Consider the following 26,870-nt stretch of genomic DNA (forward strand, 5'->3'; position numbering starts at 1 on the left):
TTTTTGCCAATATCTTATGTGGTGAGGATGGTGGTGTTGGGTGTATATGTAACATACAGTTGAATTTTCTCTACTTGTAGGACCTTGGTGGGTTGATTTATGGGCTAGATCTCGCGTAAAAGATGACTAGTCACGTGAATAGGAAGCCCACCTAAAGCTTCTAAATTTATACGAATCTTCGTGACGCAAATTGTTAATCACTGTCTTGCAAGTATGCATTTTTCTAGAGGCATAATATTTGTATTGTTTTGATAATTACTCAAGAGGAAAAACCAATCCAAGCAGACTTAAAAAGTGATAATTATGGATGTAGGTCATAAGAATGTGGCCTGTTCCTCACAAAAGATGCATAAAATTAATGTAGTATAGTAGACTCAATACAATCAGATCCAAGACACACATAGAAACTAACACTTTATTAATGATTTTGACAAACATTGAGTTTGGCCAGAACACACTAATCACATATTGGTTCTATATAATCACGAGACGGATCTAGAATTTAAACTTTGGGGGCATCAAACAAATTTTCAGAAAACACTTATATATTTTTAAATTTTGTAAAAGTACTTCTATAATTTTGCAAAATTTAGAGCGGTGAAAAAATGTAAAAAAAAAAAATTAGGGGGGGAGCCTCTTCCTAGATCCGCCCCTGTATATAATCATAGTCTGGAAACGAAAACGTTGATGAAATTGCAAACAATGCTATCTGAATATGAAACTAGTGATGAACACAACCATCAAGAAGGAAGTTCTGACCTACACAGCATGGAACCTTCCGAGTAAGCTGAAACAGGGTGGGCCTGCAATTTAGTTAGCAGCAACCTAGGTGGTGATATAATGATAACATAAGTTTGAAATAGCAGTCAATTCGCATCAGAGATGACTATCATAGTTTGTAATTTATCTTAAACGGCATAGTTCATACATAAGACATCTTCACAAGATAATCCACACGTCAGGTAACAACCAGAAACTGTCTACATAATCCAATTTCAACCTAATAAGTAGTAATAACCATATTGGGAATATCATTATCCCGACAGATATGTTTTCAGACACTTGCGCTGGAAGGAGCTGTATCAGCAGCATTCTTAAGTATTGCCTGGTGAAGATCTTCTTTCTTTGCACCCACAACCTTGTCCACTAGTTTCCCGTCTTTTACAAAGATAAAAGTTGGCATTGCCTCAATAGACCACTCCTTCGCAACAGTCTATCAGCACAAATTAGTGTCATAAGTAAATGTACTAAATGCACATGTGACATGTGGTTAAATAAGTTAATATTCTTGCATAACAGAAAGGACACTGTCCTTATGAACAGATATGAGATTTTTACTCACCTCCAATTCATCGACATCAACCTTGAGAAATAGGACATTTGGTATCTTCTTAGCAAACTCAGAAAAAACTGGGGCGATGATCCGGCAAGGTCCACACCAAGAAGCAGTGAAATCCACAACCACCTAAAAACAAACTCATGTAGCATGTTAAAATTTCATGAACAATTTTCCAGCTAATCTAAAAAGGAGGTCATGTTCAATCTTGTGAAAAATATCAATATATAAAGGATGTCTTGTGATAGTAATTATTGGTGCCAACAGCAAATAACTAATTCTACGGACATCAGATAAATGAACAAAAGATAAAATCTAATTTTCTAAGATTAAAGATTATAAAGCATGATCAAGAGTGTCATAGCAATAAGAAAAATAGTAGATACGGTGGAAGAAAACAACGTGACAATAGCAGTCTTACAATTAACATGGGGAACTAGGTGAATATTAAGTAAAATTTCTGTGGGGATGACTGAAGTATGACCAGAAGAGGAAAACAATATAAAAGTGTTAGGAGTACTAATCAGGATCTTATAGTATATTCTAACACCCCCCTCCCCCACTGGAAAGTCCATTTTTAGGTTGAAGAGTGGATCACGGACGCCCATCTTTAAGACATCAATTGGTCTACCTGTATAATAGATCATGAGAATATTGAGGTTGGCAGAGAGTTGAATTCGAGACCTCTGCCAACAAAGAGACCTTTCACATACTATGTTAGATTAACAGTTCGCCTAAAATCTCAGAGTACTCATATTCTGACAAAATTAATGGCCTTTGGCCCAATGGTAGAGCTCCCACATACAAATTTAGGACTCATTCTCTACAACGTAATAGTATGTGTTCTGTTTTTGGTATTAAATAAAAATGAAGAACTTGTTCAGTACGTCTTGGTTCTGCAGACCCATTAACTCACGGTAAATCAAAATATTTGTTATGTTGACAAGACTTATCTATCCTTAAGCAATTAGAGTCTTTAACTTATCTGCAGTATAAAAAGTAACATCTATTTTATAAACTTGTAGTTCTATTTTCAGACTCCATACATATTGAATATTGTTCAGTAGAATAAGGAGACATCTGCATACTTCAGATTAGATGCCTTAACTAAAAATATTCATACCCACAAATCACAACTAGATTCGAATGCTGTTAGTTTATCCTTTCAGAGTCTATCAGTCATGTTATCTACCTAATATTTAAATTTTTAAGATCACGGACCCTCTATTGGTGAAATATATCTGGGAAAACATTTCCCACAGAACCATTAATGCATAATCCCAAGAACACATCAAAGGTGCAATTCTCATCACACATATCAGAGACATCGTTTTTGGCAAAAAATGAAGGTAACAATAAAATGTATTACTGTAAAAACACAAATAAATGAACAATTATTGGAAAAGCAGTGTTGTAAAAACCGGGAATTGGACTTAATTGACGAAGACACGGAACAAGGATTAATCGAAGATTAATGATTAATTGAATAATCAGAGATTTGATCAGTTTGGTGAATTACGGAACATGGATTACTCGGTGATTGATCACTGACTTTTAGAATAATGATAAAAACACATATAACTAAAAAAGCATATTTTTCACACTTTAGACCATTTTTCCAAAATCGTGTCAAAGCGGGCCAACACCCACACAATACACCTAGGGCTATTCACAAACCGAGCTGTTCGTGAGCAAGCTCGAGCTCGGCTCGATAAATGCTCAGTTTGGCTCGGTTCTTTAAGAACTCGAGCTCGAACACATAAATGTGTTCATTAAGAAAACGAGCTCTAGCCGAGCTTTTAGTGAGTTCGCTAGAAACTCGGCTCGAGCTCGACTCGAGCTTGTTCGGCTCGAGCTCGACTCGAGCTTGTTCGGCTCGAGTTCGGCTCGTTAAAACTCGAAAAAATGCAATATTTTCATGATATTTTTATAATATATACATGTTATTGAGCTCAGAATTTAACATCTAATACATCTATAAATTTTAGTGATGTAACCAAAGTTTCGGAATAAAATAATTTTATTTGGTTTACTATTTCAAGAGTCAATTAGCGGTTTGACATTATTTTTTTCTGGCTCGGCTCGTCTCGTATTTGTTCGTGAACAAGCTCGTGTTCGGCTCGTTAGTTAACGAGCTCGAGCTCAAACATAAACCGGGGGGGGGGGGGGGGGGGGGGGGGGGGGGGGGGGAGTGTTCCCTAGTCCAGTCACACCATATTGCAAACACAAAGTTATGGTAAAAAAATGGTCGAGTCTGTAATTTAACAAGTCTTCAAATAAAGTCATGGTTGAAAAGAAAAAAAAAAAAGCGCACTAGAGCCACAAGCCTAAATGGCAAATAGTACAGAATGAATGACAAACACCAGTCAACAACCTTAAAGAAAGAAAAGAAACACAGCCCACTCCTCAAAACTTCTAATCACCCGTAAAATAATCAATCATTTTTTCTCATTGTGGGGTAACTAAACAACAACATCTACACATAGATTAAAAGAAAAAATCAATATAATAAAACAAAATAACCTTAACAATACCATTTACAATTTACAGTCATACGAATATCACAAGCATAAAGGGGGTTACCAGTTTATTAGAATCTTTTCCCTTTTGCATAAGTTGGTTCCACTCATCCAAGCTGTGGCAGCTTATCACATGTCCTTCGGCCATTTTTACTCTCCGATAAAAACCCTAATTATCAATTGTCGGACCGATTACTTGTAAGTTAAAAAATATCCTCAGAAACGTTATATAATCCCGTATTTATTGGTATCCACGAGATTATCAAATCATAACAAAATCAGCATCGTTGATTATTTGTTGACCTTTTGATTCCCCATTTAATAGTGGTCGTGAATATATTAATAAAATTTCTTTATTTTTATTTCAGGGACACAATTAAAAACTGAATTGAATATGCTAAATATTGATAAAAATCTAGTTGGTTCATAAACAATTGGTATAGTCTAATAAACTTGGCGATAGGAAAATTTTAATTAGAAGCAGAAACTAAAATTATGAACTTTTTAATCGGTTTATTTATAAACTCTTTCAAGTAAACAATAAAAAAAAATCTCATGTACTTTCACACACAAAATTCAAAATCACATCTACGAATATTTTCATTTTAGTTATATTATATAATAATAAATAATTACTTATATATGAACAATAATATATTGATAACATGTATACTAAAAGTAATCATAATTTTACCAAGTCATTTATGATTATTCAATCAATCTAATTTAGAGCTAGTTTTGTCAATTATATTTGATTCTTAATTTCAAAGAAAAATATTATTTTTAAAATAAAATAAAATTGAAGACAAGTCTACATAGAGCTCATTATTTATTTGCAAACAAGAACAAATCCGGAGGTTTCTATCACGTTTCGGAGATTTTCACCAATTTTCAATAATGAATATCACAAATTTTTACGACGAATATCGCTAAAATGTACCGCTGATATCACTAAATTGCACATCAGAATATCATCGATTTCTGTAAACATATCAGCAATGGGGCGGCAGACGTGGTGATGATGGTGGTGGTGAAATCGGAAACAGTGACATGAGTGACAGTGTTGGTAGAAATATCGGCAGGGATGTGATAGCAGTGGTGGAGGGAGAGAAGAGAGATAGGATTGATGAAATAGATAAGATGGAATTATTGGATAATATAAAATAAGAAATTTTTAGTTTGTATTTAGAATTTATATACATAAGAATAAGAATTCTCCAATTAACCGTTGAGAGGGCGAAGTAAAGAAATCATCATTTAACGGGGGTGTATTCGATTGGGATTTTAATGGATTGTTTTTAGTTTATGGATTTTAATGGATTGTGTGTGATTTTGATTTTGTGCGGATTCTTGATAAAATGTCGCAGAGTTTATAGGATTTAAGCACAATGCTTCAAAATCCCATTGATTTTGATGGGATTTCAAAAAACTTAAAATACACCGAAGAATGCCACAAAATCCATCATTTTATGAAATGCAAAAAAATCCATCAGCATTTGAATACCATCAGATTTTAATGGATTTCAAACAATCCCAATTGAATACCATCGGATTTTAAAGCATAATTTAAAATACCAATTGAATACCACCGGATTTTGCAACATAATTTAAAATACCAATTGAATACCTCAAGATTTTAATGGATTTCAAACAATCCCAATCGAATACCATCGGATTTCATGAATGCAAAAAAATGCTTTAAAATCCTAATCCAATACACCCCTCTAAATTTAAAAATAAGAGCAGGTTCAAAGACCAGAAATAGCAATCACCAATTGACCTAATGCCTATCACTACCGTCCTGTACATGGAAAAAATCCGACGAAATCAGATCTCGGGGAGAATGCCCAGGAGGAGTCAAGTGCAAATTGTATTCCTTGGACACCAATAAAAAACAGTTTTATAAAGAACCTCATCAGAATTTGTGAGAGAGCATAGAAAGGTAACAAAAAATTAAGATAAATCCAACAGAAGTGAAGCTTTCTTCCATATACTGTTAATAATCAGAAGTGAATGTGCACAACAAGTTCTGCTAGGACCAAATGTTTATAACTGTTCATATTGAATATATAAATAGTACAGTCACTTATCTATTTATACTATTAATATTCTATTGGAAGCATCTCTACAGGTCCCAGTCTCCCAGGAGAGGTATCCAGCCACTTAACTTTCCTGAAGATTTTTTATTCTTAAACTCCTTCACCAGTGTGTAATTGCCTGTTTGCTGCAACCATGGTAAATTTTTAGCATCACACAGTAAAGAATATTATTTCTAAATGTAATTACTACTGTAGCAAGGAAATGGTTTCCGTAATGAAGTCTAGTTTTAAAGAAAATGCAATTTATGACGCACGATATTATGCTATGAATTTGTTCCGCGGCATATCTAGGAAATAAGGATGGGAGCGAGGAAGCAAGTACATGAAAGTGGAAAAGCTGTTTAAATATGTAAAGATTAAAGCACAAGGCAATTAAGAGATATTGAAGAGTCTTTAGAATATACTTTAGTCCGTAATTTATCAAGAGTGAGAGGAACTTCGATAGTTCCAGAAAAGAATCCCTCTTTTATCAATTACAGTGGTAAAAAGCAAGACATCCTCAAGTTACAGCCTAATTGATTTATTTAGTCAGTTGTCACTATGATTCAAATTAATCAGAAACTAACCTCATCTTGAATTCTGAAATTATATGGAAAACACGTTTGACCTTATTATATCTTAAAAAATGAACTGTTCTTAAAGGACAGAGCCCAGAGGGAGCCTAAGATAGGGAAAATGCCCTAATTTTGAAAGGACAACTTTAGACTGGCGACAACGAACAAATACAATAGTGTTTCTGCAAATTACCAGAAAAACAGTACAGCGAGATGAGGTGATGGTGTCAGAAAATCAGGGTGCTCCAAATTCGTTTATTATAAACTTTAAGGTAAAAAAAATCTACAAATTCATACAAAAGCCTAGTGAATTTGTATCAATTTTTTAAGAAATAATATTGTGTTTTATGTAAAAATAATAATAAGTAAGATAAATTCCTTTTATATTATATTAGCAAATTATATTCTATGGTTTTATGGTCTAAAGTATGATTGGGCTGCTGCAAATTTAGTTTTGTGGGTGTTTAAGTTCAGTTTATTTAGATCTATGATTACTCGGAAAATTGAGTGTTGACCATGTACATAAAAACTGCTTATTTTAGGTTACTTCAAAATTTTAACTTGATCTTGTCTGTACTTCAAAAGGAACCCCCACCCTCCCTGCAAACTCAAACTTTTACTAGGCAAGAATAAGCAAAATAGAGTCTCAGACAGCCATTCGTGGTATTTTGCGATGAAGCTTATTTAACAGAAGAGATTACTGCTGAAAAAAATACAAACCTTGAGACACATGTTTCTTTTTGTGTCACAGATTGGATAATCTTGAGGGCAGCAGTGACGATGATCATCACAGCATACTGCAGCATTTAACTCGCAACATTTCCATGACAAGCATATCCCAAAAAGGGTCCGTGCACAGCAGCAGGTTTCACCTTCTGAGCAAGAAGTTAATAGACTACATTTTGCAGGACCTGGGGATGGAGAAGGTGGTGGATTCGGGCTTGTCTTGGTTGGATATGATGCCATCATATTTATCCCACAAATACCTTGAGAATTGCCACTGTTGCGTTGCATGTGCATATAGCCATTCATTCCCCACTGCTTTCCCCATGAATTCTTCACAATCCAATAATCAACTCCATTTTCTGAACCATAGCCCACAATTAATACAGCATGATCCAAAGAAGTCGAGCATGGTCCGTTGAATATACCCTATTTTAAGAATCATGAAGACAATGAGAAATCACAAAAGTTTAAAATCATGTTTAACAAGGTCATGACAGACATTTTAGCCATTTGGAACTGAATGCTTCGTTGTTATACAAACCTTTGAGTAAAGCTGAAAATTTCTTTCACTGCCACATATACCTACACTAACAGGCTGAGCTGCCACGGCTGCCAATAGTTCTTTCTCATCATTTTCCCGTACATCAATATAACCGTCGATGGTCACCACATGTTTTTTTAACTGCAGCGACGAAAAATTGGTGAGATAAGAGGGGAGCGAAATTTAACTGCTGGCAACTATTACAAAAATACAACTCTGGGTATATTGTTATTTAAAAAAACATTGTTGGACACTGTCCGTGAATAAGACTGGTACACCAATAATATACAGAAACAGGAGGCATGTAGGGCCGAAAACAAAATTATACAAGCAAACACAAAGAATAAATTGTTTGCCTTGTTTTTGTTGCAAGTTGTGTCCCTACTTTGGTAAGGGTAGTCATCCTCAGTATCAATTCCTTTATTTTTTATAACAAACTGATATGCATAGTCCATAAGTCCACCCTCACAACCGTTATTATATGATCTATCACAGTCAACCAACTCCTGCTCAGACAAGCTAGTAAGAGATCCAGTAACAATTTGATTGATTCCTTCAATTGCTCCAGTTGCTGAGAATGACCAGCATGCACCTAAACAATGAAATAAAACACTTCACCTTTGGAACCTACCCAGATAATGAAATTATTGTATGGTAAAAACAGATATAAATTACATATATGCAGATTACTTAAGCTCGAGGATAAATAGCTACATGTGGTTTCAAATGAAAATGACAATAAGGACTAAGGAGCAAAAGCAAAAGGTTGACTCAGTGACTTAACAGGAAAAAAAGAGTACATAGAACTGTTCGTTACAAATTCAAATTTAATTATAAGATACCCATATGATAGGATGATGCAGCAAATCTAGTTGCTGGAAGTGAGCCATTTATCTAAGGTGTTAGAGTATAACTTAATGGATTACAGTTCATATGTCAAGTAAATAATAGATAAGGAAAGGTTCAAAAGGCTTCCTGGATTTAGAAGACGACTTCAATCTTGGTGCTAAAATATCTAACACAAGAGGGGGCATTTTGAGTACAGAATCTTCTGATATCTTTAGAGAGATCCAATGGACAACTCCACTATATGTGTAATATTTTGTAAAGGCTATGTTTATTTTAAGAGATTATAATCTCCGGAAAATTACCTTAATTTCTCCAAATTTAAATTTCAAGAGTATTATATTGTTTAAGTCACCAACTCATCAAAAATGTTTTCTCCCTAAGGAGTTAGAGTAAGGCCCAACGAAATCACACATATTTAAAACACCCACTCAATCAATCAAATGAGGGGTAAGAGGACTCAAATCCGAGACCACTCCCTAAATCTAACTCTTATACCATGTTATGTAACCAACTCATCTGAAACCTTATACTCCCTCCGTCCCATTTAATTCTATACGTTCACTATTTGGCACGCACTTTAATGCTTCTATAAAATATGGTTCCATAACTTATTTTTTAAGATTTTCTTTTTCTGAATAAAAATTTAATAGTTAAATTTTCATTCACAAAAAAAATTGAAAAATAAGTTATTTAACTATACTTTAGAAGAGCATTAAAGTGTGTGCCGCTCCCCCCGCCTATACAACTCAGGGGGACGGAGGGAGTAATGTTCTAGAAAGGCTCCAACATGATCAAATATTACTTAACACATTATATCTTCTCTCACAAGGTATTATAATCTCATGAAAATGAACTAAAAAGATGATCTAAATGAGGATTCATAAAATTACAATTCTCTATATTTGTGATAAATAAGGTACTAGTCTGGGATAGTAATCCATTATAACAAAATCACGGACTAAAATACAAAGATTCGTGTTCTAAAGTTGATATAAATATCCTCATATGAATGCCCTAATTCAGAGTTCATACTTAAAGTATCTCAGAAATTGAGTATACATTTCAAAGTCAAGATCCAACTTCACTTAACTTCCTCTTTTTGCTTATTAATAGTTTTTCCCGAGAGAGAATCCACTCAAGGTACACTATAGGAGACATTTGATCAATATTTGTTTGAGCTAAAGGCAAGTAAAGGGTGTTTCAGTACATAATAGTCAACCACAAACTATCAACAATAAATCCCAAAAATGTTAAATACACTTGCCTTGTATTGTCCAAGAAAGCTCTGGTCACAGTGTCACACACTGAACCTAGTAGCTTCAAGAATCTTTCTACCATATGTACAAACTACAAACTAACAAATTAAAGCAGAATACAAAATGTATATGAACAAATTAACATCAATTCACAAAAAAAGGCTAATACTTATATAGTAACACATACCACAACTGCCCTGATCTTTAACATTAGTAACTGCCCCCTTATCCCTCCAATCCAGTGAAGTAGGAACATTGGCCACACCGTCAGAACCTTTAGATGATCCACCAAGATTCATTCTAATGAGCCCATTAGCTGACAGGCCCAGCCTAGAAGCCTTAAACTCTTGGTGGGTCAGATCAGCAAAGGCATTATCCACTGACAGAGTGTATAAGAATGATGAATTAGCTGCCATAATATGGTTATTGTTGTGTTGGGTAATATAGAAATAGTTTTCTTCAAAAATCTTGAGTCTATGAAGCTTTTCTTGTTGTGAGGAGTATGTTTTGCCATGGGAGATACACCAGGCTTCAAAGAGATCAGAAGTGGGAGATGAATAGATACAGGGTATACAGAGCAAGAGTGTAGGAACTAAAAATGACCATAGCCGAGTCATTGTCAGAGAGAGATGAGTGCGTGTGTGGGTTTTTTTACTTGTGGATTGGTTTTGCTTTGGATTGTCCTAAAATTGTGGTGAGTTCATCTGGGAGTCGATTTCTTTGATTGGATATTGTATAAAATTCTATGGACTTTTTCACGTGAGTTGCCTAATTACTTAACGGGGGAGACCGGCAGTGAAACAGTAACGCTTACAAATCTTAAAATCTGAAGTGAGAATTAATCCCGGTGTCATTGGGTTGTTTACATTTATTGATTTCGAATCAATCTTATAAAATATAGTTTTATAATATTTTTCTAAATTTTTTTAATAAAAAATTGACATTATGAAATTATAATCTATAAACTTCAAAATACGTGCTCAAAAGTAACATAAAGAACTTGTCGGACGACCTACTAAGTAATGCGATATGATAATTGAATCTAAAATTATTTGATTTTATTAATAAGATATAATATAATAATATGTAATATATGGGTGTAATAATGTTTAGATATCACATCTTTGCTCCAAATATCACTTTATAATGTTATTAGTTTTTCTAGAACATTGTAAGATATAGGTTTATCTCTTTTTTTAATCCAAAATCATAAGAAAACATATGAAAATATTGAAAAATGTAACCTCTTCGTTTAAAATTTGAAATCCAAACCCGTATAACATACACGTGCAAATTATATTACTAGATTACTAATATTTTGGATCCACCTAATATATCCAGAGGATATATTTTAGACATCATTTTCTGAAAATAAGTCTTTTTGATAGATTAATATTCCCTTAGTCCCTCTCAATTATATACATTGGGAGACGGGAGCTCGGCACGTATTCTAATGCTCTCATAAAATATATTTAATAAATAATTTCAATTTTTTCTTTCTGAATAAAAATTTACTATCTAAACTTTTATAAAAAATAAAAAATAAAAAAATTATGAAACAATATTTTATATGCGCCTTAAAATACGTGTCGAGTAATAAAAAAACATATAAAAGTGAGTAATAAATTTTTTGTGTCAAAAAACGGTATATGTGTTTTGGGACGGGTAATCAAGTTTGCACTCCCCCAATTATCCAGAAACTGCTGTTATTTCAGGACACCATCGTCTTTGACAGAACACAAACACATGGGTTGGGTTTAAGAGTCTCACCAGCAAGCTGCAAAACCCAAACAATGTTGTCTCTGGTGTCTTCGTCATCAACACCATCCTCATCTTCTTCACTTTCTCAATTCCACCAAACATGCTTTCTTCCATTCTTACCCCAACGCCTACTCCTTAACAGGTACCTTTATTCACTTCACTCATTACTTTTTTCTCTGTTTATTCTTATTCACACATCTTATTGTACATTAGTTATAACTCTATAGCCTATAGGAGTAAGCTTCATGTTCTAGAGCTTGGTCTCTGCAGACCTTACCTGACCGTTATACCCCTACTCCTTACAAGCTCTTTGACTACCGCCTTTTAGGATTAACGGTTAGAATTATGTTATGCTTGTGTTATTCCACTCGGCTCTATGGATTTCGGACATTATGTTCTTTTTTTTTCTTTGCAACTCCCCGTTCATCATTCTTCCCAATTAATCAGGTACTTCCTTTGGTTGGAAAGAATAGAATCGTATGAGAGGACTTTCATGGAAAATAATGTGAGAGGAGAATTCTTGCTAGGTGCAAGGCATTTTATTCGGTTGTAGAAGGGGCATAATGCTGAATTGCTGATTAATGAGTGTGTACTATGAGGGTTTTTGGGAGGTTAGCTCATAGACACAAAGTCTTTACCCCCAATGTGAGAGTAGAGTATCTTACTTATCTGGTGTTTAAGTTGCATTTGAGGCCCGACTATATATCTCTATACTTTATATGATGGTAACGATATGAAATTATCAAATCCGCAACTTACTATACTGGAATTAAAATTTATTACTTGTAATGAAATTATATTAGTGTTACAAAAATGAGATATTATAATCCCGATAAATTTATCACAATATCATTCTTTCATCTACGATATAATTCTATTAGAAAACTATTATAACTTTTAAATAATCTAGAATTACAGCTTAGATGGATGTTTAACAATATATTTATCATACATAGTAAGTATTATGATTAATAATATGGTATTTCTTCACATTAAATTAGATAAAATAAAATATTTTTATTGAAAGAATAAAAATGAAAATACATTAACATCAATTATTAAAATAAAATAAGAGAAATGATAAAATATTAAAAGCAATCCATGCAGCTTATAAGCTATTATATATATTTTAAACAAACACATTAGTGTATGTAAAATTGTAAACCTTCTACAGAACAGTGTCTATTCATCAGCTTGGAAACAAGACTGATGAGAACTCCATGTTTATGAATTGTGATATTGCTTGGATCCGAACTCTGTTACACACAACTACTTGCGCCTGGCCAGAATGTGACTGCTGACTAACTGTTTTTGGAGAAGTAATATGCTCGACTTTGTAACCTGTTTTAGTTTTTGAATATATACTAACCATACTGCATCTTTATGTTTTGTTGCCAATGTGCCACAAAATACTGGCATCCTATCGAACAGTAGTATTTGGCAGAAAAGCCCTTCTGAGGAATTTCATTTCAGTACAATAAAGTGCAGACTTGCTAGGGTTAAAGACCCTCCTCCACCGAGCCCTGATAATTTGATAAAGGAACCTCACAAGTACTTTGATCAGGTTATGGTCACAGTTCGTGCTGGTGATGGAGGTCATGGTGCAGTTCTTACTATGCCTACCCCAAAAGCTCCTTCCAAATCACATACGAAATATGATAAGGGGAAGACAAGGAAGCGAGTTTCATTCAAACGAGATTTTGATGGTTCACTTATCCTTCCGATGGGTGGTCATGGCGGGGATATTGTAATCTATGTAGATGAGGGCAGGGATACGTTACTTGAGTTCCACAAAAAGAGTCGATTCAGTGCAAAACGTGGAGGGAATGTTGATGCTATGAGTATTTTGACATCTCATCTAAGCAATGGATCTGCTGGCCCATCATTACGTATTCCGGTACCCCCAGGTTGGTATATTACATTGTCAAATTCAGCCTTTTGGGCTTCTTTTATATATGTATAAGTTGTTAACTAGCGCTACTTATTTCAAGTAACAAGTAAGAATTTAAGGAAGCCAAACAGCTTCTTTTATTTGTCATCTTTCAGAATTTTAATTGGTCAAGTATACAAAAGGTGGATAAAACCATACATCTGGATGGTTTGTATTCCCTATTTTCATATTTACAGCTTTTGGTAGATAGTATAATGGAAAAAATATGACGAGTTGATCAGTATTTCTGTTCAGAAGTGCAAAAAACAGTCTAGTTTGATCTGTTTCATGATTATATGTAATATTGACAGGGACGGTTGTAAAACATAAACGAGGGAAGTTTTTGGCTGATCTGGCACGCCCGGGTGATGAAATTCTTGTTGCAAGGGGTGGACAAGGAGGGGTAAACAATCTGTGCTCTCAACTAATATATGTGATTTTCGTCACCTGACAGTTTTATAAGAAACATGTGTCTCTCATGTAGTTCGTTGTATTGTTTATGCAGCATGCTTGCGAAATCGCCAGTATATCAGATAATGGAAACTTAGAATATGAGATAAAGATATAAAGTGAAAAAATTCCTGTACTGTTCATGGAATCAGTATTTGTTAGTATTTTTTGATATTTAACTTTGTTTGATTGTGGCAGATCAGCTTATTGGAAATGCCAGACCACAAAAAAAAGAAAATGATGACTATGACATCAAATGTAATGAGAGATGAAAGTGATAAGGTAAAAGTTGAACTTTTCTGTTATCACTTATCACCCTATGTCAAAAGTTCTATCTAGGGATGGGCATTAATCCCGACCCGCCCGATCCCGAACCGATCCCCGCACCGAATGGTGCGGGGATTCGGGGATTTTTTTGGGTACGGGTCGGGGAACAGGAACGACTTTAAAAAAATATCGGGGATCGGGCCGGGTACGGTTTTTCACATTCCCCCGGCCCGATCCCCGACCCGATTTTCCCCGATTGTCGGCCTGATCCCCGACCCGATTATTATATATATATATATATATATATTATAATTATTTATTAATATGTTTATATACCTCTTTAGGTGCAACTTTAGTCATCACTTGTTTATATATTATATATATTATAATTATATATTTAATATAATTAAACATATTGAAATAAATGTTAATATTTAATTCTATTAAAATAAGTCTTAAAATTAAAAAGGTCATAATTAAATCATTGAAGATAAATTAAAATAATGAGGTATTAATAAGACATATTAAAAACTAATCATAATTATGAATTTAAGTATTTAATTAGAAATTTTGGTTTAAATTAAAAATCCCCGAATCACCGCGGGTATCCCCGAATCCCGATCAGGCCGGGGATGGGGATCGAAAAATAATCCCCGATGGGGATCGGGCCGGGAATGGGGATTGGGTTAGGATTCGGGGATCGGGGCCGCTTCTAGCGATCCCCGACCCGAAGTGACCCGATGGCCATCCCTAGTTCTATCTGATATTCCTGAACTGAATGAATTATCTCACTTACCAAATACCTCTCTGAGCATCTCATCGTTATTTTATATATTTAGTTATATGAACAACTGTAAGTTTATAACATGCCAATGTAGTTATCAGGAATCAATGGTTCCTGAGATAGTTTTTAGTGTATTTTTCTTTGGTTTTATAAGAGAAGTAAGCCTATAGAACAGGCAAGAAAACGAGTAATTTAGCAGTAGAGAGAGAGTTCAGAGAGATAGAGCTCAGAAACGTAGCAAGAGAGATGGATATCAGTTAGAAATTAGTAAAAGAAGAGAGTTTTTAGAGAGTGAGAAGCCCAGAGAGAGTGGTGGAATAACATTCATTTCATATATTCAAAGCATAATAGAAACATACACCTGGACTAACTAATGAAAAGAAGACTATAATGCCCTTACTATTTATATACTTCTACCAGTGCTGTTCTGAACATAAGAAACTTCCCTTTACTACTACTGATAGTCTTATGCTGGCTAATCCTGGCAAGTTACTGCATAGTGCTCCTTGGATGTACCTTCAAATAATAGTGATTATAAACTGAATTTCTGCCATTATCTATGTAATAAAAAATAGTTTTTTGGATATTACTTTTGTCTCAAAGATTGATGCGAGATTTATTAGACTCTGGATAAGGCTAAAGGCAATGTGGTTCCGGCTTATCCAATAAAGCAAAAGAAGGTACTAAGGTGTCATTAAGAAATAAAGAAGTATGTCATCTGAATCAGATCAGCAAGTATCTATGGACTACAGTTCTTACTTCTCTAGATGCATGAAAAATGGTGTTGTGAGACATACTATATTCACGGGGACCTACACTTACAGTACTGGGGGGATAGGCCTCCTCTCAATCCCCAGCCCAAGCTTTATATTTGATATAATTTAGTCAGTGTCCCAGTCTAATTTACAAGTGCCCTTTATTCTGATAATAGGCAAGTGCCTGTAAAAAAAAAAGCTCAGCTCATTAAAATTGTAGTTCATCAGCATAGTTTAGGTTCAAAATATTATGTGTATACAGTATATACGGGCTAATTTTAGTTATGTGAAAATCTAGAAGCTTCTTTAACTGAGTTCTTTGTCTCTTTGAGGTAATTCTGTTTTTCTTTTTATATTTCACTGCTTGTTTCTTTCTTTTTACTATATAATGCTGTCTTTACAATTTTTTGTTAGTTTGTTGTGCCCCCGGTAAAATTTATTCCTGGGTCTACCACTGATACATTATACGAATTGCAGGTTCTACTTCTTGGTCAGCCTGGGGAGGAAGTTAGTTTGCAGTTGATACTAAGAGTAGTAGCTGATGTCGGGCTTGTTGTAAGTCCTTGTGTTATTAATCTCTTAAGCCTATATGCATACAGACAACTTATATTGTTCAGACACTTGTGCAAGCTTCTGTACACCCACAGGAACACTCATTATCTCTAGTTTTGCCCACCTGAACCTCATTAGTTGAACAGTTTTATATTATTGTAGGAGACTTGAAGGGTTGTCTGAAGCATTTGTATTGGTTAAAAACTAGCATGTATATATTTAACCTATCCTCTTTTTTCTATCATATATACTTTAGACTTGTAATCTGCCCGAGCTGGGCGATTTTAATACAATTAAATGTATTGACTTGTTGATTGTTAATAGTTTTTATATGTAATTTCTTTCCAGGGACTTCCAAACGCTGGAAAGTCTACCTTACTGGCAGCCACTACCCTTGCCAAACCTGATATTGCTGATTATCCATTCACAACCTTGATGCCCAATCTTGGACGCCTCGATGGAGACCCTAGTTTAGGTGCAGGAAAATATTCATCTGAAGCAACATTAGCTGATCTGCCTGGTCTTATTGAAGGTGCACATCTGGGAAAGGTATATCAGGTGCTGGCTTTTTTTTGAAACTCCTGTAGCATGCACTTAACCTTGTCTTCTTACAGGGTCTTGGCCGCAATTTCTTGAGGCACCTGAGAAGAACTCGATTATTAGTCCATGTGGTGGATGCTGCTGCAGACGATCCTGTAAACGACTACAGGACTGTTAAAGAAGTATGTATATTTCCATCCATAGAACTTTTACGTAGTTTCTTTGTTTCTAACAGTAATTGCACACTGGTGGTATGTAAATTATTTTTCCTTTTTGCAGTTCAATGGCTGCATTATAAAGAATTGAGCATTTTGGTAGCCAGAAAAATATTATATATTTTTGTAAAAGCACGGACTTCTGTAAGAAATGTCAGACAGAGTTTTGAATTGAGTGTCTATAGCTATAACTTGGTCAAACATTCTTCATCTCTCCTGGAAAACCCTATTAAATGATGGATATGTTCTCTGCCATCTCCATCAGCTTGAACATTCTCAAACCCTATCGAGAGACCTATATACTCATTCCAGCAATTTAATAAATGGTTCTAAAGTCTCAGAGTCCCCAGAATCTTTGTTTTTCCTGTAATCTTGATCATGGATGTCCAATATTATCCTGGTAACTTGAAGCCTACCTTGACTGACATCCACTTGAGTTGTCTACATTTAATACATGACATTGGTCCAAAGAACTTCTCTCTTTCTCCTCTTTCCAACTTCATACAAAGTCTCATGTCTTACTTCCTGAGTTGGCCGCAAAACTTTTGAATCACACACATGTTTCAGCTCATGAGTAATCTATTTCCTTCCCTTGAATTAAACTTATCTGCTTCAGGTTATTTGTATGAGAATTGTCTACATGTCCTAAAACTATCTTACCTGATCTCTAATATCAAATTCCGATAACCCACTGAAATTCGATATAGATTTGACTCCATAGCCAATTGTCACGATCGAACCTTGACAAACCAAGCTATTTTCTTGTTTTAAAACCCAGTTAAATCTGACAACTCCCAACTAAACTAGTTGATCCAGAACTCCCTAGTTTAACTTTTTGAGAAAGGGCAACAAAGTTTATAGTTTTATCACCCTTTTAAGTCTAACAAATTGAGATGTCAAGAAAATTCATGAAATTTTTCACGGACTCCACCATAGTATTGTAGTACTGTTTAGTCCCGCCATAAACTCCATAATCTACAATTTTGATTAATTGATCTGGCTACCACTATAACACTTCTGAATTTTCTTGTCGTGAATACATCATCCCTCTTTCTCTTTGTTCCAGTATGGAATTATGAAGTGTCTAATGTATATAGTATATACTTGCCTGACTGAATAGTATAGGATTTTTTTTTTGTGAAAAATGTATAAGCATTAAGTATCTTTCTTGTGCAGTTGTTGGTTTAAAATATGCTGAAAATATCAACTGGTTTGCAGGAATTGCGTATGTACAATCCTGATTATCTCGAAAGACCTTCCATTGTGGTACTAAATAAGATCGATATTCCTGAGGTTTGTATCTCTATCTTTGCATGCTGGTATTCAACATAGGTTGTGTGGTTTGCTGTATAATTGAAACTGGAACACACTTGGTTTGGTAATTGATGCAATTAGTATGTTTGTTTCAGTGTGAAATTTAACATGGATCCATTAACATTAAACTTTGCTGCAGGCATTTAACAAGCTTCCGTATTTGAAGGAAGAAATAATGAGAATAGGAAGTGATGAGCCAAGTGCTCAAGTTGATTTGAACTCTGAAGATACACTTCAATCACCTTCCTCATCTAATATGGAACAAAAAGATAATCTCTCTTCAGAGATCTCTGAGAAGGCTAGAAGAATCAAAGAAATTGAGGAATATCCCCGTCCAAATGCTGTTGTGGGGGTCAGTGTTTTGTAAGTTTCTAATTTTGTTTTTATATTATAAAAAGAAGACCACATGTGTTTTTCTGCCTGTTGGAAAGTTCTTATAACATTACATGAAATTTTTATATGACATGCATCATTCTGTTCCGGCTTGCCCCAACCCTCAATTGCCGCAGTGACATTTTGTTTAAAGCAAATGAACAGTTGGATTCTTTCCTGATGGGGGATACATTTTACATGATCGTAAGGGGCAAGAAATGATTAGGAATGCTTCAGTATGACGCAGGAAAGCTTGTGTTTTTTGTCACAAAGACTCTGAGAATTATTACCAATAATCAATTGGTAGGAAAAAGGCATTAGGATTATATTGGTACCCATTTAATAGTTAAATATTTGTTAAGCCTAAACTAGAAGTGCAATTCTTCATGTTGTGGGAATGATTGCTACTTTTCTTTTCATATCAGTATCATGCGTTCAAGTTCAGTTTCCACTGAAGTTTGTGCCAAGTTGGTTGTTAACCAAAGCATATTACAAATATAACTTGAATAGGTTTCCAATATTTCAATATAACATATTGAAATTTGGTGATTTGTATACATGAATCTAGTGATTTGTTTTGTTCCCCACGGTTTTCATTATAATATGTTTCAAATTTGAGCAATTGACTACATGTATAATTGTATACTGGGGTCAAACAATCAGTCGACTCATGACCTAGATACCTAGTCACGGGAAGGGGGAAAGGACACACATACGACTTTACCACTAGGCTATCCCTGACCCCAAAATACAGCAGTTCTACACATAAAAAGTAGTTACATATAGACCTGTTTCTTTGTATTGTAATGACTAATGTAAGTGTTATCTGTATGTTGTCCTTGGTATTGTAATGACTAACGTATGTGTTATATTTTTCATGTTGTTACTGGCAGAAAAGGAACTAATATCAATGAAATGCTGAAGGAAATAAGGGCGGCCTTGCGCAAATGTAGTGATCCCAATGAAGTGTTAAACAAGTAGAGCAATATCATGAGAATCATTCATATGTTCGTCTTAGAATATATATCTGTTTGTCCTCTCCCTCTGAGATCTAGCAAATACGAACAGATCAAGGAACACAAATGATATATGTTTAACTATTTATTTTGATTAGATGGCATCAATGGCAGGTCATGCATTTACAATATATTTACAGTCTTTTACCAAGTTTAATCAGCTTGTAATGGATCAACATGAGGATCAAATGTGAAATCATAGAAGAAAGTAAATCTCTAAGACCATGGATGTTTACAGGAGAACGGTTTTATATCTCGTATCAACATGTACCGGAGAGGAAAACGGTTTTATATCTCGTATCAACATGTACCGGAGAGCGGTTTTATATCTCGTATCAACATGTACCGGATTTCGTTTGGCTTATGACTTTAACATGACTTATCTGTAAGCTGGGAGTCTGAAATGTTTGAATAATTTTGACTTATTAATGATTCATGGGTTATTAAAAATATAATAATAACAATAAAAGTAATTTATGGATAATTTTTATTAGGAAAAAAGTTCAAAAAAATGTAAGTCATAGAAAAAAGTAACTCAAACTAACTTCTGACATTGGTTCAATTTTCGTTTGTGACTTATTCTAATGTTAAGATGATTTTGATTTATTACATAGAAACACATTTTTCAGTTTTCGTTTGTGGCTTATCATAACGTTAAGCTAATTTCTGATTTATTTTTAAAATGACTTAAAGTCTAGGTTTTAAGCCCATATAAACAGGCTAGGCTCATATTAATCTTATTCATAGGAAACAAAATAAAATACGATATATGCCGCACTTGTAAAAATAATTTCGTTAAGATTTTTGGCTTCCGTCCAATTTTGGTTCAAATTTGATAAAAAAAAAATAATATAATTGTTGAGCCAAATCCGAGCAATGAAGAGGTTATTCAGACTCGGAGTCTCGGACTCCTTTAGGATCCTAGCTCTCCTAAACGTGAATCTTGACGTGAGTAGAAGAGTTCATCATTACTAAAATCATACACTATATAAATAGTGAAAAGCATATATGGGATTTTGATCCCCAAGCCTGAACTACACACAAGAAGCGCTTAGTTAAAAAGTTATGGTTCCAGGCAGTTAAACATTTTCTGTTGATTGGGAGAGTAGCGGTTGAGCAAGGGAAGCTTTGATGTGGTTTGTGCTTCTGCCATGCTCCGCTTGGGACTGAACTGCGGACTTCTGCATTGCAAATTTCCTTTCTTCATTCTTTCCCCAAAGCACAAGGTACAATCCTGTTATGATCAATACTGCTCCAATTATCCTGCCAGTGAATAATTTGCAAGTTAAGTTGGTTGTAATATAAATCAGTACTGTACTATAGATATGTTCAGAATCAGTTAAAAAATCAAGGGGCTGGGGATTTTTGCATGTGGGTTTGTCTACATGTTGTGTAATAATTGAGATATATAGTATATATTGATCATGATATGCATGCATATGAGTATATATAAAAGAGTATGTGTGACAGATGGAGGAAAGTGCTGACCCTCCCAGATAGAACTCCTCGCCTAACGCGACTGAAGCCATGATAGCGACAACAAGTGTCTGAACAGGTTGATACACCGCCACAAACACCGGGCCTCCCCTATCAATGCACCATATCTGTACAGCGAAGGCGATCCCTGATGCAACAACCCCCTGCGTGTGCAGACATGTAATTACTATCCTTTTAAGTCAAATCAGATCTTGACATGATCCTCTCTATCTGGGGCAGAGGTTTCTTTCTTGTTTTACTTTGATGTAATTACTATATGGAACACATGTATTAATTAAGTGTGAGATAATTAATTAGTTCTTACCGCGTAGAAGACACTGAAAAGCTCCCCTCCAGAATGAATGAGCCAAGCCTGTGGATCCCTCTCCATAAAGCCAGCTATAACAAGAAATTGAATCACACCAAAGAAGCACTGGTAAGAGGTCACCGATAGCCTAGCCGGGTACTTCTTCAGAACCGGGGCTTGCAGGACCAGCCAGCCAGACCATGACAGACAATGCCCAATCAAGAAAATGCAGCCGAGTGTCCAGTTTTTGGGCTTAGCATCTCCAAGCGAAAGTAACAGCGGTGAAACATTGGACCTTTGGAGCGGTGGAGTTGGACTGTAAATGGTTGGGCCTTTGTACAGAGTGATCACCATGGCTCCAGCCACGCAAAACAGTGTTCCTATTACCTTCCCTATGCCATCTTTTCTGTTGAGCCTTACTTGTTCCAGCCTGAGAAATCATGCAAGTACTTTGATCAACTTGTATTCAGTACATATACAATAATACTTTTTGTTTGTCGTAAATGAAGACATCTGTGATCAATTTACTATGTAAGGTAACTTAATTGCCTGAGGATTGCAGCCATGAGGAATGTAATGGCAGGGACAGAGTTCTGTATGGCGGAAGCAAAGGTAGGTGATGTATTGTCCAGCCCGAGCAAGTAAAATCCTTGATTCGCAGTTATTCTGTCATGTAATTTACTTAGTCACTAATGATCATCAATTCATTCAATTATCAGAAAAATAATAATTTGTAGTCTTATTACCCGACGACAGCCAGGAGAAAGAACTGAGTAACAAACGAGAGTGTAAGCGGAGGACGCTCCTTCCTGCATATGTAGATGATAATAAATTGAGAAAGAGGAACATCGGATGGAAGTTAGACGGATAGTAAAAATGGATGAAATTGACGTACTTCTCCAGGAAATAGGCGAAGGGCAAGAGGAGGAGAAAAGCTAGAATGTTACGATACACTGGAAAGACAATCTTGCTGATTCCCATGTTAAGAGCCGCTCTGGAGACAACATGGAAACCAGCATAACCAAACTGCAAGGCCAGCATGGCCACATGAAGCTGGACTTTCTCCGGCACATTGAACCCCATAATTCTCCTGCTATAATTCACCACTCCTCCGGATGATCCACCACCACCATCTGCCATTTTGATGCGTATAATATTACTGTTTTATCACAAATGATCAAGGGATAACTAGCTAGGTATCTCCTCTGGTAATGAGGATTGAAGGGAAGAATTAGGAGGTATAAATAAGACTTGGAAATGCTAGCTAGGTACAAACTAAACTACAAAGGAATAGGCAAGGATGTAAGTGATGAGAAGGGGGGAGAAGAGGAGCCCACATGAAATGAAATGATATTAGAGAGGTTGATTGAGTCTCATTCTTGCCCTTGCTATGTTTTTGGCTGTCCCCCATATTCTCAATCTCATCTTGACTATCAACTACCAAGATATACCCGAATCTCATACCACTCATCACATGTTCTAACAGAGATACTTGATTTTTTTTTATTATTTTTGTATATAATTATTGGTATATGTTGTTACGAGTTTTACATAACAGTCATACAGTAGTCGTTATTAATAGTTTGATGTGGGAATAAAGAATAGGTGTCGATATCAATATTCAAAAGTCCGAATAAATTAGGAGGTGGAAGGTGGGGTTTATGATCATGCGACTGATGAAAGCTCTCTGCTCTCATATATGATGATGATGATAATTGAGTGGGATGGAGTCTTGGAATTCTAGCATTTCAATTCAAATGATAGATTTCAAATGACATGATTTGAGTTGTCATTTCAAATTCTCAGATTTATATTAGTATTTAAATGTGTGGATTTCAAATGAAATCCAAATCCAAATTCTCAAACAGATTATCTGACCAAATCCAGAATTTCAAAACAAATGCAGTTTGCCAAACAGGGCAAAGGCCACTGTTGTAGTTGAAAGACAATCGATAAAAGAATGCACGGGGGATGAAGCCGGGTAGGGCTGTTCACGAACCGAGCCGAGCCGAGTTTTGACCGAACCGAGCCGAGCTTTAATTTTTTTTCTGACGAGTCGAGCCGAGCCGAGCCGAGCTTTTTTATCGAACAAAAATTGTGTTCAAGCTCGGCTCGTTAACTAACGAGCCGAACACGAGCTTGTTCGCGAACAAATACAAGCCGAGCCGAGTCGAGTCGAGTCGAGCCGAGCCAGAAAAAAAATAAAGACAAACCGCTAGTTGACTCTTAAAATAGCTAACCAAATAATTTTAATTTTTTTGAAACTTTGTTTATATCACTAAAATGTATATATGTTAACATCCATACGGTTGGATCGGTAAGAAATATTTTTTAAAAAATTGAAACACTAATTTAGGATTAAACACTAGTTAGCGGTACTAGTTAACCTTCTACTTGACTGTTAAAATAGCAAACCATATAAAATTATTATTTTCTGAAATTTTGGTTACATCACTAAAATATATATATATATATATATATATATATATATATATATATATATATATATAATATAGGATTAAGATCCTAAGAGAACTTTTTTATCGAGAGAACTGAGAGAACTAGCCTATCTATCGTAGATCAGCCATTTTAATCCAATGGCTACTATAATTAGAAGATTTAATAAATTTATATTAACAATTAGTAAAGGGCATTATCGGACATCAATAATAAAAGATCTTTTGGGCAAGTATTGATTTATGACCATATATTGATTAACATAAATAACAAGATATGTAATCTTGATTTCTTTTTTTATATTCTCCGTATCTTAATCCATCAACCATAGCATTTAATTCTTTCAAAAAATAACCCAGAGCATTTAATGTAGATTAATTTGAATTTCAAATTTCAAATTTTCAAAAGATTTACCATTAAGAAAGTATTTAATATTTAATACACCTTATTTTCTCTCAAAGATTCTTTTAAATGTTGTATAAATATTTTGTTTTCTAATTAAGATTCTTTAAAATATTTATAAATATTTAGATACAAAAATATATTGCAAGATCTATTATAGCACACAATCAATTAAGATTCTTTAAAATATTCATTTATATATTTTTCATATTAGGAGTTCTATTAAGTGCTCTTTAAATATAAACTAAGTTAGTATTCAATTTCAATAATAGAATTTTGAGATTCTTTACAAGAATTACATAGATATACTTCCGGTATTAATATTTTTAAGATTACTTATAACGGTTTTTTTGTCAATTTTATAAATAATATTTAACCAATTCTACCATATATCATTCTACACATTTAAGCGAACTTGTTAAAAAATCTCAAAATTTCATATTGATAGAATCCATATCAGAATATTGAATCCTTTGCAAACTAATAACCCAATTATATTTAATACTATATACTAGAGTCTATTATTAAATGTTATTTTTCAAATTGAGAGAAAATAATAAAGCATAAAATTTCTATAAGAATCTTTAAATGTACATCTATTAGAATCTTAACATTTTTTTTTGAAGTAATGAACCTCAACATATTATAATATGTAATAATCTAACTAAATATGTCATAAATATTTTAAGAATCTTTGTACAAAATAAATGATGCTATTGAAAGAAAAGCAAACAGAAGTACGATGTTTATTGAAAAAAAACATAAAATTTTTAATATTTTATTTCTTAAAATTTATTTCAACAAAGTACAAATTTGAAAAAATATATCAACACAATGAAAATATGTGGTAGAATTATATGAAATTTATAAAATATACTTAAGAGAAACTAGTATTGCTTTAAAATTATATTTATTAAAGTATCTAAAAATCTCACCTAATTTTATTTGTTTACATATATAATTTATTTTAAATAATCAATATATTTTAATGACAAATAATTAATAAAATCTAATATTATTAAATTTTACATTTACTATTACTAATTATTATTTCTAGATTTTTTTCCAAAAAAAAAACTCCTTTATTCAAGTATTTATTTTAGAAATAACTTTTGTCGGGAGATTCTTATAAGTGTTTTAAATAAATTAAAATCTTAATTTCTTATATTTTATTTTAATAATGAGAAATCAGTCGGTAATTAGATTTCACAACCTTTATTTTACAGATAAAAAAATAATTATGACAACAATTAGTAGATTCCTTAAGTGAATAATAATTGTATTAAAATTCAATTATTGAAAAAAATATGACGGCAATGAGTAGATTCTCTTAAAAGAATATAATTATAGTAAACTAAGTTATTTAAAACACTTGGGGGAATAAAATAAATCTGTGTATTAAACTAAATACACAAGTATTTATTTTAAAATTATTATTTGTTGGGAGATTCTCTTAAGTGTTTAAAATAAATAAAAATCTTGATTTATTAAATTATATTTTAACAATGAGAAATTCGTTAGTAATAAGATTCCATAAATTTTCTTCTACTGATAAAAATGATAAATATAGTAGTAAATAGTAGATTTTTTTAGTAAATATAATTGTATTAAAATTCAATTAAGTTCTCTAAAATAATCTTCAACATATTTTAAAATTAAGTGTGCTACTAAATTTTATTGAATCTTACTTTAAAATAGTTAATAAATAGTTAATGTTATTGTTTCCAAAAAATAATAATAAATAATTTAGTGTGCTAATAAGATTGAAACAATATTAAAGTGTTCTACTAATTATTTCATTAATTTTTTGAATGATTTTAAATAATAAAATTGCAACTCTTTTCAATGTTCTTTAAAATTTTTGCTTGTGTTCTTTAATATATTCTTACATAATATTCTAATACTTAACTGTTAATAAAATGTACAAAGTGCTCATATAAATCTTAGAATCGTGTAAGGAACACAACTCAGAATCAATGATTTTTAAAATCCTAATATATACAAAATAACAAAATGATTACCTTATTTAGAAGATTTGATTGCTCATGTCTGATATTAAAATCTTTGCATTAACTCGTGAATTAAATGCGCATACATAGTTGTATATAGGTTGTTTTAAATCAGTAAATATATTTTAGTTTATTCACCCAAATACCCTTGTCATATATAAAACCAATTTATTTAAATTAAGATATATCAATGGTCTTAAATAGATCTCTCGGTTCTCTTGATAAGAAGGTTCTCCCTGGAACCTTACTCTATATATATATATATATAAATTATATGTTGAATTCTGAGTTCAATAACATATATAAATTATAAAAAAAACCCCAAAAATATTACATTTTTTCGAGTTTTAACGAGCCGAGCGAGCTCGAGTCGAGCTCGAGCC

At 33.6% G+C, this 26,870-nt stretch overlaps 4 protein-coding genes across 6 annotated transcripts; 1 reads left to right on the top strand and 3 right to left on the bottom strand.

Moving 5' to 3' along the window:
- Window positions 1-883: 883 nt before the first annotated feature.
- Window positions 884-4,081, bottom strand: LOC108222313 (thioredoxin H1). The gene is made up of 3 exons (XM_017396231.2): window positions 3,920-4,081; window positions 1,343-1,465; window positions 884-1,213 (listed from the first exon to the last, which is right to left on the bottom strand). The coding sequence occupies exons 1-3, from the start codon at window positions 4,001-4,003 to the stop codon at window positions 1,055-1,057; spliced, it is 366 nt and encodes a 121-aa protein (XP_017251720.1). The 5' UTR covers window positions 4,004-4,081; the 3' UTR covers window positions 884-1,054.
- Window positions 4,082-5,814: 1,733 nt separating this feature from the next.
- LOC108223106 (low-temperature-induced cysteine proteinase) lies at window positions 5,815-10,626 on the bottom strand. Its single transcript, XM_017397190.2, has 5 exons — window positions 10,068-10,626; window positions 8,132-8,367; window positions 7,776-7,916; window positions 7,229-7,660; window positions 5,815-6,079 (listed from the first exon to the last, which is right to left on the bottom strand). Exons 1-5 carry the CDS (start codon window positions 10,495-10,497, stop codon window positions 5,981-5,983), a joined length of 1,338 nt encoding a protein of 445 aa, XP_017252679.1. The 5' UTR covers window positions 10,498-10,626; the 3' UTR covers window positions 5,815-5,980.
- Window positions 10,627-11,539: 913 nt separating this feature from the next.
- On the top strand, window positions 11,540-19,967 carry LOC108223105 (probable GTP-binding protein OBGC2). 3 transcript variants are annotated; one of them, XM_017397188.2, is made up of 10 exons: window positions 11,540-11,783; window positions 13,073-13,548; window positions 13,883-13,974; window positions 14,220-14,303; window positions 16,305-16,382; window positions 16,728-16,928; window positions 16,994-17,101; window positions 18,353-18,427; window positions 18,588-18,800; window positions 19,714-19,967. In XM_017397188.2, exons 1-10 carry the CDS (start codon window positions 11,674-11,676, stop codon window positions 19,723-19,725), a joined length of 1,449 nt encoding a protein of 482 aa, XP_017252677.1. In that variant the 5' UTR covers window positions 11,540-11,673; the 3' UTR covers window positions 19,726-19,967. The 3 variants fall into 3 exon arrangements, with proteins under 3 accessions (XP_017252677.1, XP_017252676.1, XP_017252675.1); XM_017397187.2 differs by having other exon boundaries at window positions 13,076-13,548; window positions 18,588-18,811; XM_017397186.2 differs by having other exon boundaries at window positions 11,541-11,783; window positions 18,588-18,811.
- Window positions 19,968-20,785: 818 nt separating this feature from the next.
- LOC108220607 (protein WALLS ARE THIN 1-like) lies at window positions 20,786-22,903 on the bottom strand. Its single transcript, XM_017394414.2, has 6 exons — window positions 22,515-22,903; window positions 22,366-22,428; window positions 22,169-22,285; window positions 21,638-22,049; window positions 21,325-21,476; window positions 20,786-21,099 (listed from the first exon to the last, which is right to left on the bottom strand). The coding sequence occupies exons 1-6, from the start codon at window positions 22,757-22,759 to the stop codon at window positions 20,916-20,918; spliced, it is 1,173 nt and encodes a 390-aa protein (XP_017249903.1). The 5' UTR covers window positions 22,760-22,903; the 3' UTR covers window positions 20,786-20,915.
- Window positions 22,904-26,870: the final 3,967 nt, after the last annotated feature.

The sequence above is a fragment of the Daucus carota genome, chromosome 5 (genome assembly GCF_001625215.2).
Source record: "Daucus carota subsp. sativus chromosome 5, DH1 v3.0, whole genome shotgun sequence".
Lineage (NCBI taxonomy): Eukaryota > Viridiplantae > Streptophyta > Magnoliopsida > Apiales > Apiaceae > Daucus > Daucus carota.